The sequence below is a fragment of the Anomaloglossus baeobatrachus genome, chromosome 1, assembly GCF_048569485.1.
Source record: "Anomaloglossus baeobatrachus isolate aAnoBae1 chromosome 1, aAnoBae1.hap1, whole genome shotgun sequence".
Classification (NCBI taxonomy): domain Eukaryota; kingdom Metazoa; phylum Chordata; class Amphibia; order Anura; family Aromobatidae; genus Anomaloglossus; species Anomaloglossus baeobatrachus.
The window spans coordinates 124,709,347-124,734,403 of NC_134353.1; the positions used below are offsets into that span (position 1 = coordinate 124,709,347).

Sequence of the window (25,057 nt, forward strand, 5' to 3'; positions counted from 1 at the left end):
ATGTGTTGAACAAAAACATTTATTGAAAAAGAACTGTCTGCGTCATTGTCTATCTTCACTGCAGATGGGACTAGTTTCACCCGAGACACCGGCGATATGTAGCTGCCCTAAAGGTACGACCTGCACTGCTCAAACCCCCACAACCAACCAGATCCACCATCACACACAATATCCTCCACCCTGTGGGGATGTACGGGGGCGTCCGAGGACTGAGCCTCGACCACGACCACCACCCTAGGCCACACTCACACCTGCATGACACTTCCTGCTTATGGATAGTCAATGTCATATTAAGGTAAAAGTAACCACCGCCAGACAAGACTCTCTTTTGATGCTCTCTTGATATTGGCAAAAATTTGCATAGAAACTTTACTACCTAATATCTCCTCAACCAATCTGAGAAATAAAAAAATATATAAACTATGTTTTATTCTGCTCTACAACCACTATTCAATGCTCAAACTGATGAACGGTCTTCTTTAAGTAGGTAAAATAATGTGTGAATCGAATTAACTATATAGAAAAATAAGACATATTTTTTGCATAGAAAGGAAATGATCTGCAGATTTACCTCAGCCATGTCCCAACTAAGCCAATTTTTTTTAACCTACGTGTATAAATTGCACTATTTGCAAGTAAAGAAAAACTCACCCTTCAAAGCAATGTGCCACTGTTAGTACCCACTTCTTTCCTATAAGGACACAGCCACAAATGTGCCCACTAGGTTCACTCTGTAAAGAGCACTGCCACGGCCACCTGCCAGGTCGACTGGTTCTTCCACCAAGTATTCTCTTGTTCATTCGTGCTGCAGGGCGACGTCCACAATCTGAATAGACATGAGAATGGAAGATATTGATATCGTATTTATACCATCCCATCACAGAAACTGATGTGGTAAACAGGTAATACTGTAACATTAATACAGTTGAGCAAAAAAGAACTGCAATGCAATGTCCAGTCTGGTCCTTTGTGGCAACCGGACCAGGGCAGTCTTCACTTCTACAACTGCCATCCTTGACTCGATAATCCTGGGAGCCTCTTGGCTTACAAGGCTCCATCATCCAAACTGAACAAAAGATATGGGGAAACACTAAGGAGAATTTAATATGTACAAGCAACTGGGGCACAATGGGGGTTGTTAAAAATGTATGGAGCCCTAATGTGGGACATTACTAATGTATGAGGCCATAGTGGTAGAATTTACAAAGGGAAATATTACTAAAGAACAGGGCCCTCAAAGGGGGTCATAAGCATTACTATTGTATTTTCGCTTAATGGAATTATCTTACAGATACTTGTAACATGGGACTGTGAATTATCATGCTGCAAATGAGGTGATGGTGGTGGATGAATGGCAGAACAATGGGCTCAGGATCTTGTCACGGTATCTCTTTGCATTTAAAATGTCATCAATAAAATGCACCTATGTTCGTTGTCCATAACATACACCTGCCCAATCCCATTGCTACCATGGGACACTCATTCACAACATTGACATCAGCAAACCCGCTCACCCATACGATGCCATACACGCAGTCTGCCATCTGCCGTGTGCTGCGAAAACCGGCATTTATCCATGAAGGAAACACCTCTCCAACATGCCAGACGCCATTGAATGTAAGCATTTGCTCACTCAAGTCAACTACGACGAACTGCAGTAATATGGATACCCCTATAAGGACGACACAGCAGATAAGATTCCCTGAGGCATGTTTTCGACAGTTTATGCAGAAATTATTTGATTATGCAAACCAATTGTTGCAGCAGCTATCCAGGTGGCTGTCTCAGACGATCTTGGAGGTGAGGATGCTGGATCTTGAGGTCTGGGCTGGTGTAGTGGCACGTGGTTTGCGGTTGTGAGGCCAGTTGGATGTACTGCCAAATTCTCTGAAACACCTTTGGAGATGTCTTATGGTAGAGAAATGAGCATTGAATTCACTGGTAACAGCTATGGTGGACATTTCTGCAGTCAGCACACTCCCTCAAAACATGCAATATTTGCAAAGACGCCAGCACTACAGTCATGAACAGATGAAAAACACAAAAACCTGAGCTGAAACAATGTTCAGTAAACATGCAACATTAAGCATGTGAATTGCAGCCTTAAGACTAGAAAAAACCAAGGAGAAAAATTGTATGAAAAATACCCTGAATATAAATAAATAAATTGCAAGTGCTTAATAACAGGGTACTTAGTGTATACATTTTTGCAAAAAGGTAAAAAGCTGTCTCACCTCGTCACGGTGTACCCATCTGAGACAGTCCCTAACCTACTGAAGTTAAAAACATTATCAATACCTGACTTGTGTCATGTCAGAACTCCAATATGGATGGTGGCAAGTGGTTAGCTGTGTCCCAGATAAAATACACAGCAAAGTGAGACGCAATCAGCTGTTCAGTCTCAGTACTAGGAGGGCTGCGCCCCCAAATTGCAACCAAGCAAGAAAACATACAAAAAACACAAAAACCTGAGCTGAAACAATGTTCAGTAAACATGCAACATTAAGCATGTGAATTGCAGCCTTAAGACTAGAAAAAACCAAGGAGAAAAATTGTATGAAAAATACCCTGAATATAAATAAATAAATTGCAAGTGCTTAATAACAGGGTACTTAGTGTATACATTTTTGCAAAAATGTCCCAGATAAAATACACAGCAAAGTGAGACGCAATCAGCTGTTCAGTCTCAGTACTAGGAGGGCTGCGCCCCCAACTGGGACACAGCTAACCACTTGCCACCATCCATATTGGAGTTCTGACATGACACAAGTCAGGTATTGATAATGTTTTTAACTTCAGTAGGTTAGGGACTGTCTCAGATGGGTACACCGTGACGAGGTGAGACAGCTTTTTACCTTTTTGCAAAAATGTATACACTAAGTACCCTGTTATTAAGCACTTGCAATTTATTTATTTATATTCAGGGTATTTTTCATACAATTTTTCTCCTTGGTTTTTTCTAGTCTTAAGGCTGCAATTCACATGCTTAATGTTGCATGTTTACTGAACATTGTTTCAGCTCAGGTTTTTGTGTTTTTTGTATGTTTTCTTGCTTGGTTGCAAGTTGGGGGCGCAGCCCTCCTAGTACTGAGACTGAACAGCTGATTGCGTCTCACTTTGCTGTGTATTTTATCTGGGACACAGCTAACCACTTGCCACCATCCATATTGGAGTTCTGACATGACACAAGTCAGGTATTGATAATGTTTTTAACTTCAGTAGGTTAGGGACTGTCTCAGATGGGTACACCGTGACGAGGTGAGACAGCTTTTTACCTTTTTGCAAAAATGTATACACTAAGTACCCTGTTATTAAGCACTTGCAATTTATTTATTTATATTCAGGGTATTTTTCATACAATTTTTCTCCTTGGTTTTTTCTAGTCATGAACAGATGGCCTGACATTTTCCTTCAGGATTTTTCGATAGGCACAACAGAATTCATGGTTCTATTTACCAAAGCAAGTCTTCCAGGTCCTGAAGCGGCAAAACAGCCCCAGACCATCAAGCTACCACATCTATATTTTACTGTTGGAATGATGTTTCTGTTTTGAAATGCTGTATTAATTCTAAGCCAGATATAATGGTACATACATAGAGTTGAGCGAGTACCTAACTATTCGTACTCGCTATACTCAAATAACAAATACTGTCTAATACACGGGTATTCATTCCAAATAGAATGTGCAATGCAAGTCAAAGGGGACAAACCCGCAAAGTAACGAGTAACCCGAATTCCACACTATTCACTACTCGAACGAATAGTACGGCATTCGGGTTACTCGTTACTTTTCAAGTTTTTCCTCATTGACTTGCATTGCACATGCTATTCAGAATGAATATGCGAGTATTAGACATTACTCGTTATGAGTACAGAGAGTAGGAATTGTTGGGTACTCACTTAACTCTAGACATACAGTACATCTTGCAAGAAATTCAACTTTTGTCTCATCAGTCTACAGAGTATTCTTCCAAAACTCTTGGGGATTATCAAGATATTTTCTGGCAAAACTGATGCAAGCATTTATGTCTTTTGGATCAGCAGTGGTTTGTCTTGAAACTGCCATGCAGGCCATTTTTGCCCAGACTCTTTCTTATGGTGGAGTCATGAACACTGACGTTAACTGAGGCCTGCAGTTCTTTAGATATTGTTGTGGGGTCTTTTGTGAACATTTTTATGAGTCGGTGCTGCATTCTTGGGGTAATTGTGATCTGCCAGCCGACCACTCCTGGGAAGGTTCGCAAGTGTTCCATGTTTTCGCCATTTGTGGATAATGGCTCTCACTGTGGTTTGCTGGTGTCCCAAAGCTTTAGAAATGGCTTTATAACCTCTTCCAGACTGATAGATCTCAATTACTTTGGTTCTCATTTGTTCCTGAATTTTTTTGGAGCATGGCATGATGTCTAGCTTTTGAGGATCTTTTGGTCTACTTCACTTTGTCAGGCAGGTCCTATTTGTGATTTCTGGATTGAGAACAGATGTGGCAGTAATCAGGTCTTGTTGTGGTTAGAGAAATTGAACTCAGCTTCCAAAAGATGTGATATACCACAGTTAAATTATACTTTAATTTTATTTACATTTGTTTGGTGATCTGAAATATTTAAGTGTGACAAACATGCAAAAGAATCAGAAATCAGGAAGGGGGCAAACACTTTTTCACACCACTGTAGATAAATTTCACCTATGTCTAATATAGCTTATGCAGCACCTTATTATGAGTATTACCCTTGTAGAATTTTGTAGTATCCCTTATATAAAAGTGCATCTCAATAAATTAACATATGAAAAAGTTAATTTATTTAAGTAATTCAATACAACAAGAGAAATTAATATATTATATAGAGTCATTACACACAGAGGGATGTATTACAAGTGTTTATTTCTGTTAATGTCGATGATTATGGCTTCCAGCCAATGAAAACCCACAACTAATTATCTCAGAAAATTAGAATAATTACCACAAACACCTGCAAAGGCTTCCTAAGTGTTTAGAATGGTCCTTTAGTCTAGTTTAGTAGGCTACATAATCATGGAGAAGACAGCTGACTCGACAGATGTCCAGAAGGCAGTCATTAGCATACTACACAAGGAGGGTAAGCCACAAAAGCTCATTGCTAAAGAAGCTGACTGTTCACAAAGGGCTGTATCCAAGCATATTAATGGAAATTTAAAAAGAAGGAAAAAGTGTGGTGAAAAAAGTAAGCAACCGGGCAACCATAGTATTGATAAGATTGTTAAGAAAAGGCCATTCAAAAATTTGAGGGAGATTCACAATGAGTGGACTGCTGCTGGAGTCAGTGCTTCAAGAGCCTCCACGCACAGATGTATCCAGGGCATAGGCTACAAGTGTCTCATTCCATGTGCCAAGCCACTCATGACCAATAGACAAAGCCAGAAGCGTCTTACCTGGGCCAAGGAGAAAAAGAACTGGACTGTTGCTCAGTGGTCCAAGGTGTTGTTTTCAGATGAAAGTAAATGTTGCATTTCATTTGGAAATCATGGTCCCAGAGTCTGGAGGAAGAGTGGAGAGGCCACAATCCAAGCTGCTTGAGGTCTAGTGTGAGGTTTCCACAATCAGTGATGGTTTGGGGAGCCATGTTATCTGCTGGTGTAGGTCCACTGTGTTATATCAAGACCAAAGTCAGCACAGCCGTCTACCAGGAAATTTTAGAGCACTTCAGGTTTCCCTCTGCCAACAAGCTTTTTGGAGATGAAAATTTCATTTTCCAGCAGGACTTGGCACCTGTCCACACTGACAAAAGTACCAATACCTGGTTTAATAACCACAGTATCACTGTGCTTGATTGGCCAGCAAACTCGCCTGACCTAAACCCCACAGAAAATCTATGGAGTATTGTCAAGAGGAAGATGAGAGACACCAGAGCCAACAATGCAGATGAGCTGAAGACTACAATCAAAGCAACCTGGGCTTCCATAACACCTCAGCAGTACCACAGGCTGTTCGCCTCCATGCCATGCCGCATTGATGCAGTAAAGGCCCTGTCACACTAAGCAACATCGCTGCTAACGAACAACTTTTGTGATGTTGCTAGCGATGTTGCTGTGTGTGACATCCAGCAACAACCTGGCCCCTGCTGTGAGGTCGTTGGTTGTTGCTGAATGTCCTGGGCCATTTTTTAGTTGTTGCTGTCCTGCTGTGAAGCACAGATCGCTGTGTGTGACAGCGAGACAGCAACAACTAAATGTGCAGGCAGCAGGAGCCGGCTTCTGCGGAGGCTGGTAACCAATGTAAACATCGGGTAACCAAGAAGCCCTGTCCTTGGTTACCCGATATTTACCTTTGATACCAGCCTCCTCCGCTCTCACTGTCAGTGCCGGCTCCTGCTCTGTGCACATGTAGCTGCAGCACACATCGGGTTAATTAACCCGATGTGTGCTGTAACTAGGAGAGCAAGGAGCCAGCGCTCAGTGTGCGCTGCTCCCTGCTCTGTGCACATTTAGCTGCAGCACACATCGGGTTAATTAACCCGATGTGTGCTGTAACTAGGAAAGCAAGGAGCCAGCGCTCAATGTGCGCTGCTCCCTGCTCTGTGCACATTTAGCTGCAGCACACATCGGGTTAATTAACCCGATGTGTGCTGTAACTAGGAGAGCAGGGAGCCAGCGCTAAGCATTGTGCGCTGCTCCCTGCTCTGTGCACATGTAGCTGCAGCACACATCGGGTAATTAACCCGATGTGTGCTGTAACTAGGAGAGCAAGGAGCCAGCGCTCAGTGTGCGCTGCTCCCTGCTCTCTGCACGTGTAGCTCCGTGCGGTGGTAACCAAGGTAAATATCGGGTTGGTTACCCGATATTTACCTTAGTTACCAAGCGCAGCATCTTCCACGCGGCGCTGGGGGCTTGTCACTGGTTGCTGGTGAGCTCACCAGCAACTTGTGTAGCCACGCTCCAGCGATCCCTGCCAGGTCAGGTTGCTGGTGGGATCGCTGGAGCGTTGCTGTGTGACATCTCACCAGCAACCTCCTAGCAACTTACCAGCGATCCCTATCGTTGTTGGGATCGCTGGTAAGTTGCTTAGTGTGACTGGACCTTAATACATACAAAAGGAGCCCAACCAAGTATTCAGTGCATTTACTGTACAGACTTTTCAGTAGGCACCAACATTTCTGAGTTTATAATAATTTTTTCAGTTGGTCTTACATAATATTCTAATTTTCTGAGATAATGACCTTTGAGTTTTCATTGGCTGTAAGCCATAATCATGAACATTAACAGAAATAAACTCTTGAATAGATCACTCTGTGTGTAATGACTCTATATACTATATGTGTTTCCTTTTTTGTATTGAATTACTGGAATAACTTAATTTTGATGATATTCTAATTTATTGACATGCACTTGTATATTACTTTACACAGTTTTATTTTGGCAATCAGGTTTAAATATGGTGGTTTTGGAACTCAATGTTCTTTGTGCACTTATCATGTTACTTGATGTGCTTCACTTTGTCAGCACAGCTCTTTAGCTCTTAAGTAGTTTATATATGCCAATAGTTATCTTGGCGCTCTGTAACTGACACTGCCTTATATGCATGTCCCGAATGAAACCTGCTGCCTCTAATCTACTGGGAGGTCTACGGCATTGAGCATGCCCCTGCAATGATAGATAGGGTGCGATATGGGAAGTTTATTCATACTGAATATGCAGAACCAGGTTGTTTTGGTGATTGACTTATTTTTTTTTTATATATAATATATATTACACCTGTGACTAATACTTAATGTACAATTAATCAACTTTATTAAATGCCTAAAGGGAACTGGTCACCAGATTTGGCCCCTATAAACTGCGGCCACCATCACTGAGCCCTTATATACAGTATTGCAGAAAACTGTATATAAGAGCCTAGGCCACTCTGTTTAACATAAACACAATAATTATGCTCACCTAGGGTGCAGTCTGGTCGAATGGGCATCTCTGCTCTCCGGTCCGGCACCTCCTTTCTGCAGCGATCGCCGTTCTCCTTCTTCTGAGGCACGTGTGCATGATGCATCATACATCATCCACACTGGCCAGCATTGAGGTCCTGCGCAGGCGCACTTTGATCTGTCCTACTCAGGGAAGATGAAAGCATTGTATTGTGCATGTGCAGGCGGTCTTTAACCTTTCCTCACGATTGCACATTACAGTACTTTGATCTACCCTCAGTAGGGTGGATCAAAGTGCGCCTGCGCAGGACCCCAATGCTGGCCAGTGTGGATGATGTAGGATGCATCATGCACACGGGCCTCAGAAGGAGAACGGCAATCGCCACAGAGGAGGCGCCAGATCGGAGAGCAGTGATGCCCACTGGACCGGACCGTCCCCCTGGGTGAGTATAATAACAGTGTTTTTTATGTTATACAGATGGCCTGGGTTCTTATATACAGTATTCTGGATATGTCATCCTTAATGGGCTGGGTCGAAGGAGCATGGAAATCGCAGCAGAGAGGAGACGCCGGACCGGAGAGCAGCGACACCCACCAGACTAGACCGCTCTGCAGGTGAATATAATAAAAGATGTTTTTTTTAGATTATACAGAGCGGCCTGGGCTCTTATATATAGTAGTCTAGAATGATGTATATAAGACCTCACTGGTGGTGGCCACAGCTTATAGAGCCAAATCTGGTGATGGGTTCCCTTTAATGTACTGTTTGCACATATTGTTTACACCTCTATGAATTGTCTATGTTGACTGAATATCACTGCATTTTTATTACATTGCTGTATATAATAGTATTGATCTTAAATGATTGATTTATGTATGTAATTATCCTAATATGTTTTACAAAATAAACTAGTCTATTACACCTTGTGCCGAAACTTTGATATTTTTCACATGGGCCAATATATTTTGCATTGAATATTGCCTGGAGTGCTGCCAAAACTTTTTTTTGGTACATCACTTTTTAAATAACGTTGTTGGGATACAACCTGCGGGCTGTCACAAACCGCTTTACTTTTAGGCTTGTGTTGATTCATTCTTTTTTTGATGGATGGATGGATGGATAGATATGTGTACATACATAGATAGTGTTTAAATGATGTGATTAGATATTGGATGTTTGGACAGATGGAAGAATAGAGGGATGGACAGACATATAAATATGATTTAGACTGATAATTAAGTAGTCACCAAACAATTCTTGTCATTCTTTAGTTAATAGAAGGATGATAAATGTACAGAAAAAAACATTTCTTGCATTTTCCTGGATACATCCTTCCTAGAACATTCGGTTACTGGAATATATCAGCGTGACATGTTACATTGTCTTCCAATATGACTTTCTGAGCGGTAAGGGTAAACTTTTTATTATCAATATTTGAGCCTTTCTTCCAGGACATTCATTCTGATTAATGACTTTAGTGTCAGACTAATTCATTTATCTAAAAGGTTCTTCAGTCACGGGTTGCTATTTTGCAGAGCCCGACCTGATGGCTGCTGAAAAATGTCTGCATTTTAAGCCACTTAAGGGTGAATGCAGCGCTGTGCATTCTGATTTAGGCTGCCATGTTATTTCTCTCTGTGCTGCTCTACGTTCCTCTTCATCTTCCAGTACCCTTCATGAAGGAACAATCAGCCGACCTTAGTGAGGATTTATTATAACACGTGTTGACTTATAGACTGCAGACACTGTCTATTAAACTGAGAGCAGGCCAACGTCTCAATGGTTTATGAGTATCATGCTTGGACAATGTTGGCTTGAGCTTTCTCATTGTTCTTCAGGTTGGTGCGCTGTTATTTGCCTTTTTTATTAAGTGTATTAGGCAAACATATTTAATGGAATGTGTTATTTGGGATTAATTACTATTTTTTTGTAGAATTAAAAGGTTTTTCCTAGGATTAGGTGACCAGCAAATGATTGGGGCCCAATGAATATGCCGAGAGGCAGGACAGTGGCCCCGTCACTGTACAGCGACACCCTACATCAGTGTTTGGTATGCTGCTCAATCATGGAAGCCCAGCACTGCTAGAGAAACAGGCACACTCGTACGCACCGCACTGGTCATTGATAGGCACATGTACAGACTTTAGGAAGCACTAGTTTTAGGTCCAATTGTACAGTAGGGACTATTTCTAGTCTATCCACTTTCGTTTTTTCATTTTTCCAAGAGACCCCTACTCTAACACATCACCAGTTAGTCCACCATGAAACGGCAGTGTACATGATCGACCACCACTCCATTCAAAAGGGAGAATTTCAGTGCCGGAGACTTGCACTGTTGTCCACAGTAACCAATCACAGAACAGCTTTCATTCTTTCAGAGCAGTATAGGAAATGAATGCTGATTTTGTATTAGTAGCTATTGGCAATAGTGCCAGTCTTACTATAAGACAGCTCTGATAAATAAGGCTTACACATCTTGTTATTCCTGAGTGTTTACTGTATATCTCTCATCTGGTTTTGTTTTATGCTCAGTAAACAAAAAAAAGTAGCATGTAAAGTATACAAGGGGATCATAACATTTCACCAATGACCCAGAGATATGTTGTCCATGCCTTGGAAGGTTTAAGGCCCCGTTACACACAACGCTAATGAGATGTTGTTGGGGGTCACGGAATTCGGGACGCATATCCGGCTTTGTTAGTGACGTTGTTGCTTGTGACACGTACGAGCGACCGCTAACGATGCAAAATATTCACCAAATCGTTGATTGTTGACACGTCGTCCATTTCCCAGATATCGTTGCTCGTTCTGAATACAGGTTGTTAGTCGTTCCTGAGGCAGTACACATCGCTACACACCCCAGGAACGACAAACAGCACCGTACCTGCGTCCTCCAGCAACAAGGTGGGCGTGTATTTCCTTTGGATGCTCTCCGCCCCTCCGCTTCTATTGGCCGCCTGCCGTGTGATGTCGCTGTGACACCGCACGAACCGCCCCCTGAGAAAAGAGGCAGTTCGCCGGCCACAGCGACATCTCTAGGCAGGTATGTGTGACGGGGACTAACGATATTGTGCGTCATGGGCAGCGATTTGCCCGTGACGCACAAACGACAGGGGCGGGTGCGATCAGCAGCGACATCGCTAGCGATGTCGCAGTGTGTAAAGCTCCCTTTGCGGTAAAAGACTGCACAGTTCTATGTGATAAATTGATACCATAGCGGTGTACCATCACCTGTTTCTCCCAATGTCATTGCTGCATGCTTTAGCTTCTGGCAACATAGCAGTGTTTTTTGTCACTGCTATAGAAGTTAGATCTCTCCACCTCGCTGTATCCTTACCCAAGAAAAATTCTCATTTTACAACATGAAACATGTGAACATTTGTTTGATTCCTTAGATCTGATACATATGGAAAATACAACAAATATATAATTTTTACCTTCTTTGGTGCAGTAAAGGGAGATTTTGCTTTTGCTTTCACACGACTGCCTGGTAACAAAAGGCAAGAAGTTACTAAATGGCTCATTTTCATTGGATATTGCACAAATATTCAAATGGATGTGAATAATACAATTTAAAGGGAATCTGTCAGCAGGTTTTCGCTATGTAAACAAAAGACAGCATGCTGCATGGGTTAACACAAAGAATTTAGGGATGACTGTCTTGTCAATGTCAGATCTGTTATTTATTTGCTATGTTTGTTTAAGCAGCAGGACACAGCAGGATTTCTCATTGCTCAGACTATAAAGTCACACGCAAGGCTTGCCGACACGTCTCTTTCTCTGATTTACAACTCACTGTCAAAGTACAATCTCTATAGAGAGCCTGGTGTGGGCGAGGGCAGCTCTATCAGCTCTGCTACATGGCTAAAGCTAAAAATTCTGATTATGTCAGAACGGCTGCACCCAATAATCTCAGTGTTACATTGATGGATTAAGGGTCTCTTTGCCTACATCATGCTAATTCAATGGAGCAGATTAAAACACAGTGCACAGGTCCTAACACAGTCAGTAAAAACCAATAGAAACAGAGAACAATTTAATATTATGTATATTTGATGGAGATTGCAGCGAAGTTTGACATTTAAAAACAACATTTAGGGCAGAGTCACACTAGCATATTCCTCGCACGAGTGCAATGCGAGAAAATCTAGCATTGCACTCGGTCCCATGTAGGACAATGCTGCAGCTCATATCTGCAAGTTTTTCCTCAGCCCTAATTGGACTGAGGAAAAAATGCTGTGATTTACGTGATTGTCAGTGAGAGGCGTATCAATCGCACCCATACAAGTCTATGGGTGTGAGAGAAACATCAGACTGCACTCTGATGTTATCCAAGTACAGTGCGATATGCGCACAGGCTGACAATGGAGGAGATGGGATAAATCCTGCCCACTCCTCCGCAGCTGTGATCTGATTGCAAGATCGAATCACAATTGCATGACACTCAGCTTACGCAGAGCCTGAACTGAGGGTCATTAGCATATTGCATCAGATGCCATATGCTAGTCTGACTCTGACCTTAGAAACAAAGATGCATCGGCTGCAGCTTCACCTTCCAGCAGGACAACGACCCCAAACATACTGCCAGAGCTACAATGCAATGGTATAGATCAAAGCATATTCCTGTGTGCGAATGGCCCAGTCACAGTCCAGACCGAAATCCCTTTGAGAATCTGTGGTAAGACTTGAAAATTGCTGTTCACAAACGTCTTCATCCAAACTCACAGAGGTAGAGATATTTTGCAAAGAAGAATGGCCAAAGATTTCAGCTTCTTAGATGTACAAAGCTGGTAAAAAGATACCCCAAAAGACTTGCAGCAGTATTTGCAAGGAAATGTGGTCCGACAAGTTTTAACTTAGGGGGATGAATGATTAGAAATACAAAAGGTAATTTCTACTGTAAAAATCAATCATAAATCAGCAAAATGAAATGCAGCAAATTTGATAAGCCCTAAAGTCAAATTTCAGATTTAATACTAAATTCAAATGGGGTTTAAAATACCTAATTCACATGTCCTATACTATATACTCCCACCGGAAATCCACAGCAATCCCACCCTAAATGCACCAGCACTTGCTTATTTATAAGTAGAACAAGACCAATATTGTTTGGATTGAGGTTTGTGACTAAAATGCATATACAGTTGAAACCAGAGGTTTACATACACTATCTAAAAGTACACATCTGCATGTTTTTCTCACTATCTGACATGAAATCAGAATAAACCTTTCCCGTTTCCACAATTATTTATATTTGCCAACTGCCAGAATAATGAGAGAAAGAGAATGTTTTAAGGCATTTTTATCACTTTCTGCAAAGTCAAAAGTTTACATACTTTTCATTAGTATTTGGTACCATTGCCCTTACACTGTATGACTTGGGTGAAATGTTTTGGATCTCCTTCCACAAGCTTCTCACAATAGTTGGTAGAAATTTGGGCCCATTCCTGCTGACAGAACTGATGTAACTGACCCATGTTTGTAGGTGACCTTGCTCGCACTGGCCTTTTCAGATTTGCCCATAAATTTTCAATGGGATTGAGATCAGGGCTTTATGATGGCCGCTCTAAATAGTGCTGGTGTCCAAGGGAAAGCACCCTATTCAATGGGTGCTTTCCCTTGGACACCAGCACTATTTGGGTCTGAAGTGTGCTATTTATCAACAGGATCCCCTCTTTGAATCAGCCATTAGGCTACAGAGGGTTTTCCTGAACCACCATTGTAGTTTACTATTGGCCTCCTGAGGAACTCAATTCTGGGAGAAACGCGTTGAGGCTTGAAATTACCAATTTATTCACAACAATGAGAAGTTTTTGAATTTTCCTCCCTACTGTCCACCTGCCACACCAATTTGTTTCTTGCACTTATCTTAGACACTGCACCTTTTTTCCGACAGGGACTTCAGGGAAAGTCGTCGCGGAGTGGGGGCACCATATCGCATTTTTACAGTGCCAACCCCCGCTGTTAGGCAGTGCACAGATAGGCGCAGCTATTGAGGGCTAGCAATCTATCTTGTGCACTTTTAGTAATCACAGTGTGGTTTTAAGTGATTTAATAAAGTATTTAAGTTTTATAGGGACAGTCTATGTGCATGTATTTCGTTATTCCCTAGTTGTTATCACATATATGAGTCTTGCAGTATTACCACATAATCTTCTTTCCTAATGATGCCATCTATTTTCTGACGTGCACCAGTCCTTCCTGCAGCAAAACAACCCCACAACATGGTGATGCCATCCCTGTGTTTCACAGTTGGGATGATGTTCTTAGGCTTCAAAGCGATGTGACAATGGTCATTATGGCCAAGCAGTTCAAGTTTACTTTCGTCAGACCACAGGACATGTCTCCAAAAATTAAGGTCTTTGTTCCTGTGTGAATTTGCAAATATGAATGTGGCTTTTTTAGGTTTCTTTTGGAGTAATGATTTCTTCCTGGCATAGTGGCTTTTCAGCCCTTGTTGATACAGTACTTGTTTCACTGTGGATAATGACACGATCTTACCAGCTTCCGCCAGCATCCTCACAAGGTCTTTTGTTTTGTTCCTGGGTTGATATGCACATGTCTCACCAAAACACATTCAATTCTGCCAGACAGGACCCATCTCCTTCCTGAGCGGTATGATGGCTTTACATTCCCATCTTGTTTGTACTTGTGTATAATTATTTATACAGATGAACGAGGCACATTCAGGTATCTGAAACTTATACCCAAGGATGAACCAGACGTGTGCAAGTGCACAATTCTCTTTTGAGATCTTGGCTGATTTCGTTTGACTTTCCCATGATGCTATATAAAGAGGCAGTGTGTTTCAGGTGTGCATTAAAATACATCCACAGGTTTGTCTCTAATTAACTCAGATGTTGCCAATAAACCAATCAGATGCTTCCAAAGACATGACATCATCATATGGGCTGTCCTATATTGTTTAACACTAGAAGTCCCAGAGAGGGGTCATTTAACATTTCTACCATTGGAACCCTATGGAGCTCGAAATTCCTGGGACTTCTAGTGTTAAAGGCACAGTACTCTTAGTGTATGTAATCTTTTGACTTTGCAGAAAGTAATAAAAATGCCTTAAAACATTCTCTCGTTATTCTGGCATTGGGTAAATATAAATACATTTGTTAATCCTAATTGATGTAAAACGGGAAAAGTTTATTCTGATTTCATATATAAAAAGACTGACCCACACATCCAACAGGTGTGAACAGGCAGGGCCGGATTATAGGCGGGGCAGGCGGGGCTTCAGCCCAGGGGCCCCCACCACAAGAGCTTCTGAGGGGGCCCCCACCACCATCAGTGTGAGCGCCATTTTATTAAGGTTCAGGACCACACTGTACCTTTAAGAGAATTTCAATCCGGCCATCACTATGCTGCAGACACGCCCACTGCATGCTGTGTGGGCTGAGTCTGCAAGGATGACGTCACCGCGCTGCTGCTTCTTCGTGCCGTACAGGAGCTTGTGGGAGGACCGGAGCAGAGGCCTCGGTGGATGATGGTGAGTGACGTCATCCATCATGGTGCCGGGCAGGAGGCTGCAGTGAGGAGGGAGCAGGACGGGATTTCATAGTGTCAGCGGCAGCTCTGCCGGTGGGATCAGTGTGAGTTATTGCAGGAGTGTGACCTGCTGCAGATCAGGTCGGGCTGTCAGTGCCGGGTCATCGGCCTCATCCCTCCCCTGCAATAACTCACACTGATCTTCAGCAGAGACATCACTACACAGAATCCTGCACTGATCACATCTGAGCCTGCAGCACACATTACACTATGTGGCCCATATTACATATAGAATATGTGAGGTCCTGTAGGCCCAGGTGTGATCAGTGCAGGGCATTGTATATCTGTGTATATACCACATCCAGTGTACGGAGTAGTGTGATATACTGTGTACATTATATATCACATCCAGTGTACAGAGCAGTGTGATATACTGTGTACATGGTATACCACATCCAGTGTACAGAGTAGTGTGATATACTGTGTACATGGGATACCACATCCAGTGTACAGAGCAGTGTGATATACTGTGTACATGGGATACCACATCCAGTGTACAGAGCAGGGTGATATACTATGTACATGGTATATCACATCCAGTGCACAGAGCAGTGTGATATACTGTGTACATGGTATATCACATCCAGTGTACAGAGCAGTGTGATATACTGTGTACATGGTATATCACATCCAGTGTACAGAGCAGTGTGATATACTGTGTACATGGTATATCACATCCAGTGTACAGAGCAGTGTGATATACTGTGTACATGGTATATCACATCCAGTGTACAGAGCAGTGTGATATACTGTGTACATGGGATACCACATCCAGTGTACAGAGTAGTGTGATATACTGTGTACATGGTATACCACATCCAGTGTACAGAGCAGTGTGATATACTGTGTACATGGTATACCACATCCAGTGTACAGAGTAGTGTGATATACTGTGTACATGGGATACCACATCCAGTGTACAGAGTAGTGTGATATACTGTGTACATGGTATACCACATCCAGTGTACAGAGCAGTGTGATATACTGTGTACATGGTATACCACATCCAGTGTACAGAGCAGTGTGATATACTGTGTACATGGTATACCACATCCAGTGTACAGAGCAGTGTGATATACTGTGTACATGGTATACCACATCCAGTGTACAGAGCAGTGTGATACACTGTGTACATGGTATACCACATCCAGTGTACAGAGCAGTGTGATATACTGTGTACACACATCAGATGGCATATAATGTGTATATTGTATAACATCTGGTGTCTGTATCACAGTAAACCCGGTCAAATGCCGGGGCCCTGAGCTGTCGGGGGGCCCAATCGCGGTGGCAGGAGTGGCGTACCGCTAGTCAGGGGGCCCAGTGCTAGCGCTGTCACCAGCCTCCCCCCCCGCCGAGGATCGCACTTTCAATTGTATCGGCATCGCAGTTGCCGATACAATTGAGAGCAATGATGAGATTGGGCGGCTCTCTCTCATGATTCTCCTCACTGTCTCTGTTGGCGCTCTGACAGCTCTGCAGCGGAGCTCGGTGACGTCATCACTGCGCGCCTGCTGATAGGTCGAACGACAGCAATGGACGCGCCGAGGAGACCGGAGCAGCGGGGGAACGAGGAGAAATGAGTATGTACAATCACTGTGGCCAGACGACCATGGGGGTACATTAAATGATATGGCGGCTGTACACTACATGAGGATGCCTATTGCTATCTGGTTCTCTGCACTGTGCTATATACTGGCTGTATACTACGTGAGGGTGCCTAATGCTAACTGGCTCTGCACTGTGCTATATAGGGGCTGTATACTACATGAGGATGCCTAATGCTATCAGGGTCTGCACTGTGCTATATAGGGGCTGTGTACTATGTGAAGGTGCTTAATATTATCTGGTCTGCTCTGTGCTATATAGGGGCTGTGTACTATGTGAGGATGCCTAATGCTATTGGCTCTGCACTGTGCTATATAGGGGCTGTGTACTACGTGAGGATGCCTAATGCTATCTGGGTCTGCACTGTGCTATATAGGGGCTGTGTACTACATGAGGATGCCTAATGCTATATGGGTCTGCATTGTGCTATATGGGGGCTGTATACTACATGAGGGTGCCTACTGCTATATGGGTCTGCATTGTACTATATGAGGACTGCTTATTGTAATATGGGGGCTGCATAGTGCCATATGGGGGCTGCATACTACATGAGGGTGCCTACTGCTATATGGGTCTGCATTGTACTATATGAGGACTGCTTATTGTAATATGGGGGCTGCATAGTGCCATATAGGGGCTGCATAGTGCCATATGGGGGCTGCATAGTGCCATATGGGGGCTGCATAGTGCCATATGGGGGCTGCATAATGCCATATGGGGGCTGCATAATGCCATATCGGGGCTGCATAATGCCATATCGGGGCTGCATAATACTATATGGAGGAATATTGAGGCTGCATAATACTATACCCCCAGAGTTGTATGTCCCTTCCACCCCAGAGCTGTATACCCTAAGAGCTGCATGTCACCCCCCCACCTCAGAGCTGTTTGTCCCCCCACCTCAGAGCCACTGCCCCCCTCTAGAGCTGTATGCCCCCCATTGCTCCATACCCCTTTCCTTAGTAATATTTATGCCCCCCCAGTAATGTGTATGTCCCCAGCCTCTCATGTGATGTGTATATACATCGGTGTTAGTGTGCTCTATGTGTGGCCATGTCTGTTAGTGACTGCCACCAATCAGCGTGGCACAGACACATGCCCAGGAGGAGTTGGATGGAGACAAGCGGGGAGGTGAATGAGACTGTTGCCGGCTTCCCAATATTAAAAATATATATAAAAATATAAAAATGTGTCTGTGTGTGCATGTATGATGTGTATCTGTGTATGATCTGTGTATGTCATCTATGTATGTCAGTGTATATGACTGTGTCTAGATTTATGTCTATTTATATGTGTTTTTGTGAATTTCTCTTTAAATATATATGTGTATGTATGCCTGTATGTGTATGTATCTGTGCATGTCTACGTGTGGATGGGGCCCACTGAGACTCTTTCGCCCAGGGCCTACAAAAACCTGAAGCCGGCCCTGCGTGTACCAGTCATGTATTCTCCTGTACACTGTGCAGGGGCGTACCTTTGGGGGGCATGCGGCATATTTGCATATTTATCAAAGGGGCACCATTGGAAAGTGTGAGGCAGCAGTATGGTGGGAGAAAATTGTAAGTAGACAGTATTGGGAAAGAAAAGTGTGAGGGGCATAGAATAGAGACTGGGTAGTGGTGGGGGATAAGCAGTATAGAGAAGGGGCGGCATGGTGGCCAGTGTGAGGGCACAGTATGCTGAGGAGGGGGAATGTGAGACGGAGGTACAGTATAGTGACTGGATAGTGAAGGACATAGGCAGTATAGAGAAGGGGCAGCAAGGTGGCCAGTGTGAGGGCACAGTATGCTGAGGAGGGGGAATGTGAGACGGAGGTACAGTATAGTGACTGGATAGTGAAGGACATAGGCAGTATAGAGAAGGGGCAGCAAGGTGGCCAGTGTGAGGGCACAGTATGCTGAGGAGGGGGAATGTGAGACGGAGGTACAGTATAGTGACTGGATAGTGAAGGACATAGGCAGTATAGAGAAGGGGCAGCAAGGTGGCCAGTGTGAGGGCACAGTATGCTGAGGAGGGGGAATGTGAGACGGAGGTACAGTATAGTGACTGGATAGTGAAGGACATAGGCAGTATAGAGAAGGGGCGGCATGGTGGCCAGTGTGAGGGCACAGTATGCTGAGGAGGGGGAATGTGAGACGGAGGTACAGTATAGTGACTGGATAGTGAAGGACATAGGCAGTATAGAGAAGGGGCAGCAAGGTGGCCAGTGTGAGGGCACAGTATGCTGAGGAGGGGGAATGTGAGACGGAGGTACAGTATAGTGACTGGATAGTGAAGGACATAGGCAGTATAGAGAAGGGGCGGCATGGTGGCCAGTGTGAGGGCACAGTATGCTGAGGAGGGGGAATGTGAGACGGAGGTACAGTATAGTGACTGGATAGTGAAGGACATAGGCAGTATAGAGAAGGGGCAGCAAGGTGGCCAGTGTGAGGGCACAGTATGCTGAGGAGGGGGAATGTGAGACTGAGGTGCAGTATAGAGAAGGGGCAGCAAGGTGGCCAGTGTGAGGGCACAGTATGCTGAGGAGGGGGAATGTGAGACTGAGGTGCAGTATAGAGAAGGGGCAGCAAGGTGGCCAGTGTGAGGGCACAGTATGGAGGAGGGCACAGTATGCTGAGAAGGGGGAATGTGAGACTGAGGTGCAGTATAGAGAAGGGGCAGCAAGGTGGCCAGTGTGAGGGCACAGTATGGAGGAGGGCACAGTATGCTGAGAAGGGGGAATGTGAGACTGAGGTGCAGTATAGAGAAGGGGCAGCAAGGTGGCCAGTGTGAGGGCACAGTATGCTGAGAAGGGGGAATGTGAGACTGAGGTGCAGTATTTATATCTAAATGCTACAGTGCGTGCTCTACTGTTACGGCTAAAATTGTTAACGTTATTGGGCCCCCACCAGATTTTCTGCCCAGGGGCCCCCACCAACCTTAATCTGGCCCTGTGAACAGGTGCTAGCTGAAAACACATTAGTGCCTCTGTATATATTCAGATTTCATGTCAGATAGTGGAAAAACATTCAGATGTGTCTTTTTAGATAGTGTATTTAAACGTCTGTTTTCAACTGTATCAACTACAGAATATGTCAGCATCTTGGTTGACGTACCATCATGTATTTGCATTTAGGAACCAAGGAATTATGCCAGCATAATATTAACTATAAAGAATTAAAGATTAGATGACATATTTTATTTTGATTGAATTTGATTATAAAAAAAAAGTATAAAAGAAAAAGATTCTGCAATAATGGGAGTGGATTTCTATGATCAATTGGATCTCACGCTGTTGATATTAATCAACTTTGATTTTCAAAGTGCATGATGTGCCTGTAAGTAATAGAAACCAGGACTGTCAGACGGCCTTATCCTAATCAGGTGAAATCATTCACTTTTCATTTGCCAATCTTTCACTAAATAAAATCAGACATTCAGTATGCAAGAGAAACCGAAAAGTCAAATGATTGAAAGCAAATGGTTTAAATAAGATACATGTTTACTATTTGGGGCTAATTTAGATTCACCCTGTTAATTGAAATTACATATATTTACATTACATTTATATAAAGCTGAATGTGTGTATGTATGTGTGTGTGTGTGTGTATGTATGTATGTATGTCCGGGATTGGCATCTGCACCGTCGCAGCTACAGCCACAAAATTTTGCACACTCACACGTCTGGACCCCGAGAGCGTCATAGGCTATGTTTTGAGGGGAATTTTTAACCCCGCGCTTTACAGTTATTCACCAAAAAACCTGCCTCCATTAAAGCGAATCGAGCTGGGAGCCAAAGTGCAGCCAGAACTTCAGAAGAATGCGCAGCCACGCCCTTATATGGAATGTTGGCGTGTCACAATGCAGCCAGGGAAAGAGACAGACATAGACAGGGAAAGAGGCAGACACAGACAGGGAAAGAAACAGACATAGACAGGGTAAGAGACAGAGACAGACAAAGAGACAGACACAGACATAGAGACAGACTGACAGGGAAAGAGAAAGACAGGGAAAGAGAGGGAAAGAGACAAAGACAAGTAAAGAGACAGACACAGACAAAGAGACAGACACAGGGAAACAGACAGACAGGGAAAGAGACAGACAGGGTAAGAGACAGACAAAGACAGGTAAAGGGACAGACAAGAGACAGACACAGGGAAAGAGACACAGGGAAAGAGACAGAGGGAAAGAGACAGACAGGGAAAGAGACAGACAGGGTAAGTGACAGAGATAGACAGACAGGGAAAGAGATTGAGACAGATGGAGAAAGAGACAGAGACAGTCAGAGACAGACAGGGAAAGAGAGACAGACAAAAAGATAGAGAGAGAGACAGAGATATATACAGAGGGGGAGACAGACATTATAATTACATAATACATTTATATCTATTTGTTTTGTGGTTTTTGTGTGCAGAATACATTTTTTTTAATACATTCTATTTTGTTAACAGCAGTTATTAACCCGGGCGAAGCCGGGTAGTACAGCTAGTTTAATATAAATTACAATAATACTGTCATTGAGGAATCTAATATTGATAAAAGAGAATAGGCGACTTGCAAGATTAGAATACGGGGTTGATTGGAATATAAATTTTAGAGCGCATATGATTGAATTCATAGGACAATCCAGAGAAGAAAAAGAACGAGTGGCTTCACTCCAACGTCCTTAAAAAACTTGGATTTATTTCAGTGAAATGGTGCACATAAAAATAGCTGTGGTGAAGCCGGGTGCGGGCTCCCCCAGGACTACGGCCGTTTCATGCTCACATGCGTTTCTATGAGTCCATGACATGACATGGACCTGTTGAAGCGCATGTGAGGGCGAAACGGCCGTAGTCCTGGGGGAGCCCGCACCCGGCTTCACCACAGCTATTTTTATGTGCATCTTTTCACTGAAATAAATCCAAGTTTGTTATGGACGTTGGAGTGAAGCCTCTCGTTCTTTTTTTCTTTGGATTGCCCTGGACATTTGCTGTCTTTGGAGCATGCACCTCCTTATACTTGGTGTTTTACTACGGACCGGAGCTGCTTTCTTATTGCCACTGGACTTTTGACGGTAAAACCCCAGTTGTGCGAGATTGTTTCTGTATTTTGGCTTCCTATGTTTGAATTTATACCTAAGGCTATGTGCGCACGTTTCGTAATTGCATGCAGTTACGCTGCGACCTGCACCGCAGCGTAACTGCATGTGTCCTGCGTCCCCAGCATAATCTATGGAGATTGTGCAGGAGCCGTGCGCACGTGGCGTATTAGAGCGCAGCGCTTCGGCTGCTGCCCGAAGCACGCGTTCTAAGAAGTGACATGTCACTTCTTTCGTGCGCTCTGCATGCAGCCCCCGCTCTGTCTATGGCAGGGGCTGGGAGGGGCTACATACAGAGCGCATGAAATCTGCTTTTGTTTCTGCAGCGATTTGAAGCGCATGTTTGCTGTTCAAATCGCTGCAGAAATTTCTGCAGGGCCAGTACGCAACGTGCGCACATAGCCTAACTCTATTTTTTAAAGGGAATCTGTCAGCAGATTTTTACTACCTCATCTGACAGCAGCATGATGTAGGCAAAGAGATCCTGAATTCAAAAATGTGTCACTTAGATTACTGGGTGCAGCCGTTCCGATACAATCAGAATGTTTAGATTTCGTCATGTAGCAGAGCTGAGAGAGCTTCCCCGCCCACAGCAGGCTCTCTATAGAGATTATAAATTGACAGTGAGGTGCCAAACAGAGGAGGGGGCGTGCCGGACTGCTGTACGTGTGAATTGTAGTGAAAGCAATGAGAAGTCCTGCTGGCTATAGAAACATAACAAATAAACAACAAATCGGACCTTGACAAGACAGGCATCCCTGAATTTTATGCTTTAACCCTTGCAGCATGCTGCCTTCAGATTACATAGCAAAAACCTGCTGACAGATTCTCTTCAAAGTGGTAGCCCATTCTTCAAATGACGCAATAAAGTTTTCAGATTGTTCATCAGCCTGCCGTCTCTGCCTTCTCTGTCACACACCCTGTCACAGTCCAGTTTGAGAGTAAACTGCATTAAAGGAGATAACCACTTTTGTTTATTAGTATTTTTCTTCTTACTTGTGGGAAATGCATGTATTTAGGGCTAAAAATATTTGTAATTTGGTTTCATTACAAATATTGCAACTGTTTGGTTTTACAGGCTTACTGAAGATTCAACTTTGGTCTGGCAAAAAATCAGCTGAAAGGAGCTCAGGATGAGACAGGTTCTACCATTACAAACTTTCCCATTATGCAAATGCACCACTGAGCTCACAGATGGATTTTCAGTTAACTCATTCTTCACTCGGCAATAAAAGATTTAGTAAAACCTAATTGCAAAACTAATTTGTAGCTTTAGATACCTGCAAAGGTGGGCAACCCCTCCAAAATAACAAAATCATCATTACTTGCCTCCCTTAAGCCCCTGCTGTTCCATCGTCAGCTCCTTACTGTTTTTGTTAGCAATGCTGCCGCAGTGGTGACCTGTCTATAGTACCTAATTACTGGAGCCAATAGTCTCAGCTGTCCTGTACCATTTACCTCACCATGGCTGCTCAGCCCAGTGACTTCACAGGGGTCTTAAAGTGGATCAACCAGCAGGATTTTGCTATATGAAGTAAAGGCAGTATCATACAGGCAGTGAGATGCTGAATCCAGGCATACCGGTTATAGGAAGATCTGATGCTTGGTTGCCGAAATATCTTTAATCAAAGTTGCAGAAATGCCCTGCACTTTGATGTGTGCACCATGGGCAGGTCTTTGTGCATTGGGTCCTCGGCGTTTATTTCTTCTCATGCTTCCTCCCTTTTCTTCATCTGAATATCGCACTGCGCAGCCATTGCTGATGTTGGCGGCGCGTACGCATTGCCACAGTACTGAAGTTTTCCATAAAATGGTGCTGGAGTCCGCGCATGCTTGTGCCGCAATCTCCGGCGCCATTTTATTAAACACACAGTGGTAACAACTGAGAAGAATTGGCGCATGCGCAGATGTAAAAAAAAAAATCTAAACACACACCGATGCTTCTCATAGTGTTCACCACAGAGATCGTGGTACGCGCATGCTGATTCTGGTGCTGTGTCACTTGCTGATGTCATTTTGATACAATCGCAGTTTTCTCTGCTGCAGATCTAGCAGTGCTCAGAATGCTGAGCTGTCTATATCCCCGCGTACACCACTGATTGACAGCTTTCTGTCAATGTACAGTGTACACAAAAAGCAGCTAATCAGTTGTAGGAAACAAAGCAGAAAAAGGAAGAAACCAGCTCACCTGCAAACATGCACGGATAAGTTATGATTACGAGCTAATTCCTCAAAATGTGTAAACCAGGACCAGGTGTTTTTTGTCTGTCTCCTGCATGTACACGGTTTCCACTTTTAAGGTGGATTACATTAGTTATTTTTCAGTTCTGGATCTTTCCTTTTTTTCTTTCTAATCAGTTGTAGGGTTGGGGTTACGAAGAGCAGTTGACAAGGAGGCATGTGACAACTAGTCCTATAATGATAATCTCCTGCTGATGAATCACGGATGAAATTGCTGGAATCAGGCTCTCAACCCCTACATCATGCTGCTCTCAGATTACATAGCAAACACCTGCTATATTATAATATATTATCATTGTGCTTTTGTCTGTTGGTGATCTTTCTGCATTTTTTTCCTTTTGCTGACCTAATCATGTCATCATATATAATGCCAATAGCAGATAAACATTTGAACACCATATGAGTGCTACTTGCTTAAAGGGGTGGTCCAAAACTAATATTGATTTAATCCTATATTTTTGAGAATCCCCAATGTTGGGATACTGAAATGGGACACTGCCGCAGTTTGTCCCCACCTTGAAACGAAGAGTCATCAGTGACATCCATTTCAGGGTTAGGGCCGATGCTCTACTAGGCACATGCATCATTTTTTACGTATGCTCAGTACGAGCTCCCTTGTCACTGTGCAATATCCTTTTCAATGTACAGGTGTGTCACCCCCGTGCCAGCAGCCGGCGCTGCTCGGGTCCGAGCCTTCTGGGG

At 43.5% G+C, this 25,057-nt stretch overlaps 1 protein-coding gene across 1 annotated transcript in view; it reads right to left on the reverse strand.

Moving 5' to 3' along the window:
• The window catches only part of CORIN (corin, serine peptidase), a 467,012-nt gene that overhangs the window by 18,852 nt on the left and 423,103 nt on the right, over positions 1–25,057 (reverse strand). The window contains exons 18-19 of the mRNA XM_075347015.1: positions 11,328–11,377; positions 652–826 (exon numbers count right to left, since the gene is read on the reverse strand). Of these exons, the coding sequence (XP_075203130.1) occupies positions 652–826; positions 11,328–11,377 (225 nt within the window). The remainder of the gene's footprint in view (positions 1–651; positions 827–11,327; positions 11,378–25,057) is intronic.